This window comes from Gigantopelta aegis, chromosome 4 (genome assembly GCF_016097555.1).
Source record: "Gigantopelta aegis isolate Gae_Host chromosome 4, Gae_host_genome, whole genome shotgun sequence".
Taxonomy (NCBI): domain Eukaryota; kingdom Metazoa; phylum Mollusca; class Gastropoda; order Neomphalida; family Peltospiridae; genus Gigantopelta; species Gigantopelta aegis.
The window spans coordinates 1372019-1383690 of record NC_054702.1 but is presented as its reverse complement, the minus strand read 5'-3'; the positions used below and the strand labels follow the sequence as shown (position 1 = coordinate 1383690).

The 11672-nt window shown below is 36.8% G+C and overlaps 1 protein-coding gene across 3 annotated transcripts in view; it reads right to left on the bottom strand.

Moving 5' to 3' along the window:
- Positions 1 to 11672, bottom strand: part of LOC121372449 (phospholipase D1-like) — a 110936-nt gene that overhangs the window by 94450 nt on the left and 4814 nt on the right. For all 3 annotated transcript variants that reach the window (XM_041498754.1, XM_041498755.1, XM_041498757.1), the window contains exon 2: positions 289 to 430. In XM_041498754.1, coding sequence (XP_041354688.1) covers positions 289 to 430 — 142 coding nt within the window. The remainder of the gene's footprint in view (positions 1 to 288; positions 431 to 11672) is intronic.

Here is an 11672-nt window from a genome sequence, read left to right as displayed (position 1 = left end):
ACTGGTATATCAATGGCCATGGTATGTGCTATCCAGTTTGTGGGATGGTGCATATAAAAGATCCAAGATTGGTACTAATGGAAAATGTAGCTGGTTTCCTCTCTAAGATATATGTTTGACATACAATAGCTGATGATTTATAAATCACTGTTCTCTAGTGATGTTGTAAAACAAAGCAAACTTTAACTTTAAATCAAAAGCAATTAATCACATACCTGCATTTTGTTCACCATGAGGTCTATAATTGTATTTACACACACATGTAAACTAAGAGCCAAATCAACTCACAAATAGGGGTTCACTTTCGTTCCTTGTTGTTCATGGTTTATTATTTGCACTACAATTGGTTCTTCGGGAATCCAGCAGTTGTCACGAAGATCTTCAAATTGGACTGGCTTTTCAAAAATGGTCTGGAATGATTTTGGATTACCTGTAAGGAAATTACAATAAATGCTGCTGCAATGTCTTGATTAGCTGGGCTAGCTCAACATGAATTCCTTGTCCCTAACATCAAGTCATAGACCATAACAGATTTTTATTGGTGATTTCAAATAGTATCAGATACAACCAGTTCTCATTTGACAGCCATCTTGGATTCCTTCTTGAATATTTCCAAATGCCTGCCAAGTACACATTGCTCTGTTCCTCAATTAGCATATTCCAAAGATGCCAAAAACCACAATGTTGTGAGTACAGACAATAAAAACTGCAAGGTTCAGTTCCTTACCACCAGACTAACATTTTTTTCTATGGTCTTTGGGAGACCATTTTGGTGGCCATATTGGATTCAATGATGCTACAATATATCCCTTAAGTAAATTAAACTTATTACCACTTAGGGCTAGCTTTGGCACTCGCCAAGTTGGCAAATTTTATTTTAATTTGGTAAAAACAATTTATGTAATAAATGACATTTTTTAGAAAAGAACTGTTTATTTCTGCAATTTTTTTAATTTAATAAATAATTTGGTGAAATCTTTTGCTCAAATGATATTTATAATAACTATTGTATACAGATTCAGAAAAAAAAATGGTTCCATTTATTCTGATGAATATCAAGGTCATTTTGAGGTCACCACTATAAATCTGTTCAAGGCGCCAAATGAAATAAGGTGTCACCGTATACTGTCTTTAAAATATTGGCATGTAGCATGTTAAAAGAAAGGAAACCATGTAAACTACACTAAAACATCAATAAATATCTGTTTTATTGTTGTTAGGGGTAGATATAGAAATTTTAAGGGGTGTGTGTGTGTGTGTGTGTGATATATTCTAACTACTAGATGCTCTATCATATTTGGTCAAATTCACCACAAAGTTGCAGTTTCTGTTAAAAACAAAGTGGTATTTAGTGTCTATCAAAAAGTGTCTGTTGATTGTACTCAAAAATAGGGGTGCACACACCACTGACTAAAGCACAAGTAAGTTTGCTGAGAGATGTGCGCAATCTTGTCATTGTAAAATAGGTAGCAGGGCTTTCAGACTACTAATTGGAGACCACTCATAAAGTATATATATATTTTTTTATCACCCCTCCCCATGTACATTTTCTGTACAGTTGATCATTCCTTCCCCCCCCCCCCCCCCCCCCCCCACTTCCCAGCATGTTCAGGTGTATGTTGATCTTCCACTCTGAAAAGTACATATCAGATACAATTAGGAGCATAGATACTAGATAAAAGAATGAATTCTGGCGTACGTCCCCATACTGACATGTCTCTGCATATAATAAAACAGCCTTGAAACATTTCAACACCATTTCTTGCAGTGACATAACTGGCATTTTCTACATGCATTAATGGCCTACGGTAGAATTTTAAACACCGACTTCTAGCTCTCAGTAGGGTGGGATCTAGCTCAGTCGGTAGAGGATCTACCTGGGGTGCTCGAGTTGAAGGATTGAATCCCTTAGGTGAACCCAAGCTCTGATTGTTTGGTTTTTCCTGTCTTAACCATGCCTGGTATACCAAAGGAAGGTATAGCGGTTTCCTCTTAGATTATATGACCACATGTTTGACATCCAATAGCCGATGAGTAATAGATGAATGTGCTCTAATGGTGTCAATGAACAAAACACATTTTAACTTTCTAGCTCTATGGTACTCCAACGCAAGGCATGTGTCGATTTAGTTGGTAATGGCAATTATGGTAAACTGTATTTTCTTGCATGCTGTATTACGGTTAAAAGCACTTCCCATGCTCTGAGGATGCTGGTCTGGTTAAAGTACAGAAATCTGTATTAATTATTGCCTCCCCAGTGGCCCAGTATGTTTTCTTTCTTCTACCAATGAACAAGAACTAGACTTTTCGTCACTAGTTAAAATTAGCTCCCCAATGTGAACATCCGTTGGAGCTCATGTGCAGTTTGAATTTGAAACCAATCAAAATGTTACACCTGCCAGGTTCTAGACCTTCAAGACATTCCATGGGCATCAGAAATAATTGCAATTAAAATTTTGAGCTCGTTCAAGACGAAACCAAACATGTGGATCTAACAGCATCCCGTTGGAGCTCATACCAGACGTTCCTATTGTTGCTTGCCCGATATTTTTTCATTTGACCAATCGAAGGGTAAATTTAAATGGTTATTTACTTGCACCTGGAAATCGTGCCAAGTGATCTGAAAAGCGAATTTGATTGCCAAACATTCAGGATTCGCAATGCTGACTTGGTATACAAAAGTGATTTGGGATCCTATAATATTACGAAGTATCTCCTAACTGTATATCTATTAAACTATACCCTCTGGCTGCTAGGTATATCATAAAATTTTAGATATACATTTGGGCGTTTCAATACAGACGTTTACCACGCTGACAAATGTACCTGCCGCAGATTTCATTATAACCCCCCCCCCCCCCCCCCCCCCCCCCAACCGTGACGCTGCCAGGGGTATAAGGAATTACAACCAATAAAATCTCACGACCATTTACCCTTAACTAACTGGATACGCTACAATATACGACAAGAGTTTAGGTCCTCTAGATACTGCACTGTTCCCCACGTATGTTCCTGTTTTTTTTTTCAGATGTGAAAGAACTTGAAAGATCTTGTTAATTACCAGACCATATTAAAGTTCGCCATTGCAAAGTAAATGGAAGTCTCAATGCCCCGATTCTCTAAAACCCCTAGCTATTTTTTAGAATTCGCCTTGTATGCTCTCAGACAAATACCCACGCTATAATAGTGCGACTCAACTTACGAGTGTAATCGACGGTCTCGAAACCGTCGTAATTACGTAACTTTAATTGTTAGTATTGAACAGCTCGTAGAATGAAATAAGCAATTGGCCCACCTGGACATGGACTGCACACTGCCTCATCAACACTATCGCCACAGGCGCATGCATGTTAATCGTTAGGATCCTACTAAATGGTAGACCCAGTAGAGCTAATTTTAATCAGATTGACTACCATGACGGCATCCTGGTTATCAAAAAAGTGTTTCCAGCATCAGCTGCACTTGCCAGAACCAAGAAAACTATCCATTGTGTGTCGCATTTTTTGTTGAATGGATCTTACAATGTCCCTTCACTGACAGTATCACCTATGTCCACGGGGATCCTATAACCTGTAACTGAATGAAACACGATTGTCCAATTCGGGGGTATAAAAAAAAAAGTCTCTCCTAACTGTATATCTATTAGATCTCTCTGTAACAGGCAGTTATAGTGCACATCCCGCTGGCTCGTCTAGGTATGATCAGAGACTAAGATCGGTTATATAAAGTATATATTCTTATAGCATGTTTAGTGTCACTAGAAAACACACAACAAACACAATACACCTGTTTTGAATCTGTATTACCCTACGCTGACAAATGTACTGCGCAGTAGTTAATTAATACAACACTTCTAAATAACAACCCAGAACTGATAACTTAATTTAGTTAATCTCTAGGTGTCTAGTTTACACAATATGCTAATCACTTCACAGCGGCCACACAACACCCACACGTGTGGATAATTGAGAAACGCTGCAGGGGACTTAATTAATAAAGAATTACAACTCTATTCCTAACTGGTTTAAAACGTTTTTAATTAACCTTAACTCTCATCTGAATATTCCTCAATCAGTAAACCTTTGTAAACACAGAATTAATACTGGTACCTACTAACCACAATACAGACATAGCCTACAGTTTACCTAGGTCTTCTAGGATGACTGGCTAAGCTTTATATTGAATTCTTCTTATCACCCCCTAATACTGCCTCGTATACAATATAGACCAGTAAGACTAACTGGTAACGCCATTTTCTTCGTCAGTATAGCCCTGCCTACCCGAAGACACTGTCTAAATAATACCCTGCCTCTTTTTCCTCACACATGGTATAAATACAGTATTAAATTTTTAAAGTCACATCATCTCACATCAAGGTTATACAATAGAGCAGAATAAAATATTTTACCAAAGTCCAACGTACAACGTTCCCCAGGGAAGCCTTCCTTTTTGGTTCTCCCAGATATCTCTCAACCCTAGCTATTTATTATAAAAAATCAGAATATCGCCTGGGGGTACAAGGCGGTCCTCCCCCTATCATCTGATATTCCACCTCTCCCAGAGTCTGTATATTTCTCTCTGATCGTCAGTCTGGCTGTCGCCAATCTGCGACCAATCCCCTGGCCATAAACAGCACTACCGGAGATATTACGTAACTACTAGCCACATGGCCTCCACACCTGCTCTGGGTGTGTATTAGAAAAGCTCGATGACCGTCGCGCAGAAGTATTACGTAACAAGTTGCCCAGCTGGCTAAGTCCTCTAAGATGACTGGCTAAGCTTTATATTACCAAATACTCGTATAATGTTAGAACAATAAGTCTACGATTTACTTCGTCAGATGACCGAAGACACTGTCTAAAGAATATTGGTATAATACAGTATTAAAATATTAAAAGTCACATCAATCACATCAAGGTTATACAACAGAGCAGAAATAATATATTTACCAAAGTCCAAAACGGACTAACGTTCCCTGGAAGCCTTCCTATGTCTCTCCTCGATATCTCTAAAACCCTAGCTATTTATTATAAAATCGAATATCGCCTGGGGGTACGTCGCGGCACCGAATCTTATCATGTGGATTTCCACCACGACCACGCCGGCATATTTTTCTCTTTGAAGACCAGACTTACTGACGCCGATCGTCGCCAATCACGGTCGTCGAAACCGCACTCGCAGAGGTATTACGTAACTACTGGCCACATGGCCTCCACACCTGGGCTGGGTGTGTATTGGAACAGCTCGTCCATCGTCGCGCAGCGGAGGTATTACGTAACAAGTTGCCCACCTGGGCTAAGTGCAATATTGGACTGCACACGGCCCTCTAACACAATTAATATCGCCACAGGCGAAAACAAAATTACGAGCATGTTCCGTCACAACCTACTTAAAGCAAAATGTGTCTGCACTTGACAAGAAATGTAATATAGCCTGGAACAGTCTTCCTTCAAGAAATATGATGTTGTTCTCTGGAGTTAAAGGTCATTTGAAGAAAGGATCTGAGAAACAAGCCATTCCTTCATAAATATATCATACTGGTCATTGCCCATCTAAGTCTGTTCATCATATCATTGAAAGCTTGGACTTCAATGCCTCTACAATGCCTCATCTATTTGCTGTTTTTTCTAAATATATTTTCCATACGTTAGGAATGTCTTTTGGATGTATTTTGTCTTTATAGATTACTCCAGCTCTACTGCCACCTTTTATAGAAGCATTATTCTGCTCGTGTTCCTGGTCAATATAGCAAGACCAGAGAATGGTTATGCTTGTTTTTCCCCACTGTGAAGCACCCAACCAAAATTCAGCATATACATCAACATTGTATTCATTATGTGTCGCCAAATCCTGCAAATGGACCGAAAGTCAAAGTTTGTGTTGTTTCAAGAAACCAATGATGATAAAATACTTATATATATACAAAACGAAGTTGGCTTTTCAGATGTTAAGAGAAAGAACATTACTTTTATTTCCAACTGCAGAACTACCATGGAAAACAAAACTGGAATGGGGTTCATGATTTAGCTCTATAATTGAATCAGCTTTTGACCGATATGAACTAGGCATGCTTTCTACTGTAGGATGGTGGGGATGTGTCACATTAATACTAGGTTATCCACTAATTCACTATCATCAAAATGATTTGCTACCACATTTGACAGCTGCCATAATCATATGAAGGCTGCCATCTGAGAAGCACAATTAAGTGATATTCACTATGACTTAATGGACATAATATACATTCGATCCATTTGTCATTGGCATACAAAGGGTGGTTCACTGGGATGATTATGAACATTTGGTAGTGGGATTAAGAATTATGCCAATTAATTTCCATCTTCACCACACACATTGAGTGATGAATAGGCTGTGTCACAAAAAACCATACAAGAGAAATGATGGTCACATTCTTCTCATGGGTACTACTGACTGGCTGATGGTTATCATGGAATACAAACCACAAAACAATCTCATTTCTGTCCCCACCACACCATTCAAATATTATACCAGGTGCATGTGACTCATATGCCCTACAAGGTTCATGCCTACAATGTGCATTAAGGATATGCATGAACCAGTGTAATATGAATCCTGTTAATGTTTGCAACATAATTAAATATGTAAGTCACTTTCCAGAAAGAGACAAGGTGGTCATAACCCTTCTCCAAAGATCCACATTTGGCATTAATTCCGATGCTGCCCTTCAAATATTTATTAAATAGAAGTCATACTAGTCTTGTATAAATTATGTGATTCTTTAATGTTAGCTATTAAAAAACACCAACAACATGAACTTGTCATTAAGCAGTAAATTACAAGATGTGTAAATCTGTGTAATTAAGTGTGTAAATAACAATAAATTTGATCAATTCTGACACCTACACTGGCTTTCATGGCAGCCAAAGTGGCCATTTTATTGACTGCCACAACAATCACTGAATAAATCTCCAATGTTCCTATTTCAAAAATATTTCCCAAGATATATCTTAAAATGTAAAATGGCATGTTTTTATCATCAAAGACACACATTTGTCCTTGATGGTGATGAGTTGGATGATGATGTTAATATTGAGTGAAACTTGTAGGATGAAATGCACACATATTTGACGGCAGGTAATATACATGTACGTAGTATGCTCACCATAATACAAAATGCCATATATATTCCCTTATTTTACAGCGATGATTTAGGCACATATAAATTTTATAATATAAACTAAATCTGCATAGGTTTTTAGAATAAAAGAGATACTTTTTAAAACTATATATTTAATTAAAAATGGTTATTAATTAACATGTTTTATAACCCTGTATATCATATCCATACATAATATTGGCTTATCTGTACAATACTCACCACAAGCTAACCATCAATATGCTACATGTCTGTGTTCTAAAGAAAAAACACCTCTCACATTGATGCTGTAAGTAAATTTTGGGTAACTGACCTTGAACGTCAAAATTACCTTGACGTTCATTAAAAAACATGGAACCATATTTTTTTTGTAATCTACATACTATAACAATTACAATCATGTACGGTTCCAAAAATGAACATTCAAGTCCCATGGAATTACATATGCCCCTACACTATTAGTGCTTTACAAATTAAAGCTGCTTTTCTATAGGAGAGATTAGTGTAATCGCGGACATCAACAAAATGTGGACAATCTCGACCATACTGCCTATACATTCTATTTTCATACATCAGACATTTAATTTTATTGTCTGCAAATTGCTAATGAAATCACCGATAGTTATTGAAAATCCATGTTAATATTTTTATCCCGGTGTCACTTTAAAAACCAAAACGACCCCACAAAAATAGTATCCCACGTCAGATGCACACAATTTATTTCTTCAAAAATTTTCACTGCATACGTCTACCAAAGTATGTGTAAAAAGTTTCAGAATGAGATAATAAATTGGTATATTTTAAGAATATTTTATAATATGATACATAATTTTTAATAATATAAAAAAATTAATAATAATAATAAAAGTTTGATAAAATTAACAGAATAAACTCGTCAGCAGTTGAATGACTGTATACCGCAATAGTTGAATTGCAGACAGCAAAGTAAGTACACTGCACAGATGATCAGTGCTAAATAAATATTTATTTTACAATAATGATTTCATTTGTATTTCATTTGAATTGTGTTAAAAACAGCAACATTTGGATCAATGCAGTTTGAATGGTTCAAGACAAAAACTTGGAATCGGAAAATAACTTTAACCTAATTGCATAATTACTATTTAACTTGGTTTATTTCTGCAGAAATTGATAAAAGATAATTTTAGAGATTTATAAGTTCAATTATTTATATTCTGTAACAAAATAAATGTTTCAAATGCTGTGGATTAAAAAACAATGGTATCTATTGACCATGTCTGCATTTTACAGACATGTCCACATTTTGCCTCCTCTAACCATTTGCACATTAATATAATTTACGGTAACAAAATATAATCTACCCAATGGGTGATTTTGATATACAGTGACAGGAAAAACAGCCAATCAAGTTCATTTAAATTTTATGAAGGCATTATTGTGTACAGTCAATAAATTTAAGCCAAAATTTTGGTGAACCTAGAACAAATTGCAACAGAAGGTTTTTTTGGTTTATATTGTTAAGATGACACCACTGAACATTAGATCCAAAATCTACCCAAATCTGACACCTGGAAAAGTGCTAATTAGCATAAATCCAATATGGCCACCAAAATAAACTCCGAGGCCCTAGATCTCCCAAACGGTTGATTTTAGACCCACAAATGTATTATGAGTAGCAGGGCTTCTAGATTATGGTAGTCCCACTCCCATGGCTAGTGATATTTAATGTTGGGCTAGTAAATAACTACTATTGCCATGCCCAACGGCTAGTGAAAAACATATGTCAAATGTTACAGTTAAGTCTATTTTGTAAATATGAATATCCTGCCCCCCAACACCCATCTCCTAATGTTTGTGTTTTTATGCTATATCTCTCTTTAGGTGATATATATCCGATTTTTAACATTATTTAGTAAAATTGTATTAACTTAAAGTAAAGTAGGGCTAGTGAATTTTTAATCGTGGCTAGTAAATTTTTAAAATCACTGATCCCATGGCTAGTGGATTTTATAAAAATTCTAGAAGCCCTGGAGTAGATAGGAATATGATACCAAAGAATCAAAATATCTTGTTAAAAATATGACGTCATGATGCAAATATGACATCATATTGTGTCATGAAGACTCAAAATGACTCATATCTAAGATAAAAACGTAGTTTCCAGCAGATACAACACTATACTCATACATTTACCCACTGACTTCCTAACACTGTTTAATTCATTAATGATGTAATATCATACTAGATAGGCATGATAGTAACATGTATTAATTGTCAAGTTCAGACATATTGTCTCGGAGGAAAGCGAATGTCTAAAATAATGCCACTAATTTAAACAAAATGTCCTAATGTGATATCCAGTATAATATCAGATAATTTATGCTGAATTTATTCAATAGAGCAATTCAAATCAATCCACACCTCAGTCCAAGTCATCTAGTTATGTGGTATCTATTATACTATATACAAACGTATTTTGGCAACTGACACATTTGGCTTTGCAGTCACCGCATGCATTAGAGTTGCATTGTGTAAAGTCACAATCCTTTTTACATTGGCACTTTATAAACTTTAGATTGGCTCTTGTGAGAAGATCCTTTGGATTAGGTTCATATGTTTCCCATCTGAACACCCAGTAAACATGGGTGTATTGGGCCAATATTGGCTGCAGCTATGCCAAGATTTGCCATGTGAACACCCAGTAAACATGCATGGGTGTATTGGGCCAATATTGGCCGCAGCTATGCCAAGATTTGCCATATGAACACCCAGTAAACATGCATAGGTGTATTGGGCCAATATTGGCCGCAGCTATGCCAAGATTTGCCATGTGAACACCCAGTAAACATGCATGGGTGTATTGGGCCAATATTGGCCGCAGCTATGCCAAGATTTGCCATGTGAACACCCAGTAAACATGGGTGTATTGGGCCAATATTGGCCGCAGCTATGCCAAGATTTGCCATGTGAACACCCAGTAAACATGGGTGTATTGGGCCAATATTGGCCGCAGCTATGCCAAGATTTGCCATGTGAACACCCAGTAAACATGGGTGTATTGGGCCAATATTGGCCACAGCTATGCCAAGATTTGCCATGTGAACACCCAGTAAACATGCATAGGTGTATTGGGCCAACATTGGCCGCAGCTATGCCAAGATTTGCCATGTGAACACCCAGTAAACATGCATCGGTGTATTGGGCCAACATTGGCCACAGCTATGCCAAGATTTGCCATGTGAACACCCAGTAAACATGCATGGGTGTATTGGGCCAATATTGGCCGCAGCTATGCCAAGATTTGCCATGTGAACACCCAGTAAACATGCATAGGTGTATTGGGCCAACATTGGCCGCAGCTATGCCAAGATTTGCCATGTGAACACCCAGTAAACATGCATCGGTGTATTGGGCCAACATTGGCCACAGAGATGCCAAGATTTGCCATATGAACACCCAGTAAACATGGGTGTATTGGGCCAATATTGGCCGCAGCTATGCCAAGATTTGCCATGTGAACACCCAGTAAACATGCATGGGTGTATTGGGCCAATATTGGCTGCAGCTATGCCAAGATTTGCCATGTGAACACCCAGTAAACATGCATGGGTGTATTGGGCCAATATTCTTTCTTCCGGAAATGCAATAGCAGACGATAACCATGTGACATTTATAAGTATATATTCATCGGCTAGTGATAATATGAACGTCGGTAATTTTTATAGCATGCTATTACACCATCCAACATCCCGTGAACATTTGTAATACTTCTAATCCATTTGAAATCTTTGAAAATGTCTTTAATGTTTTTATTTATAATCAAATGGAGCTGGCAATGCAATGTGACCTCAGTCATTATAATTTCGATCACGTGACCACGTGATCAAATAATGACATATGATAGAGAAGGTTGCCCCAGTATTCAACCAACAGGAAAGCTTGAGGATACATTCGCAAAATAAACTCCTGAGAACCACAAATGTATTACTTTTATTTCTTTTGGTGCTGTTTGTCAGGACTTACACAATTGTTTTCTTTTATTTTCAGTCTAATATCATTATTTGTAAATAATAGGACCAAAGAGACTGTTCATCAGAAAGTAATTGTGCGTGTGTGAATGTGTATATACATGTATATATAAGCAGATGTGTGTGTGCGTAAATGCATGAATGTGTGTTACAGTTGTTAAAATCAACACTATTTGGATTTAGTTGTTTGATATATGCTGCATTTACAATGAAATCAACTTCAAAGTTTAGGGCAATTCCGCGCTAAAGTAGACATGGAGTAAAAATTTAAATCATGTTATTACTTATATATTAAGATTGTTTCTAATGTAAAATTATCTGAAGAATCCAAATCTGGTAAGTAAAATATTGTAAAATAAATGAATGTGGTTGACTTTAGCCATTTTATGAAGATACCGTCACACTAGAAATATGACACTCCCATAATACACACTATGAATTTATGTACAGCAGCCATGTAATTGAAGGTAATATTCTTTTTATTAGTGTTTTTATTTTACCACTAACAAAGTACAACAATGAAT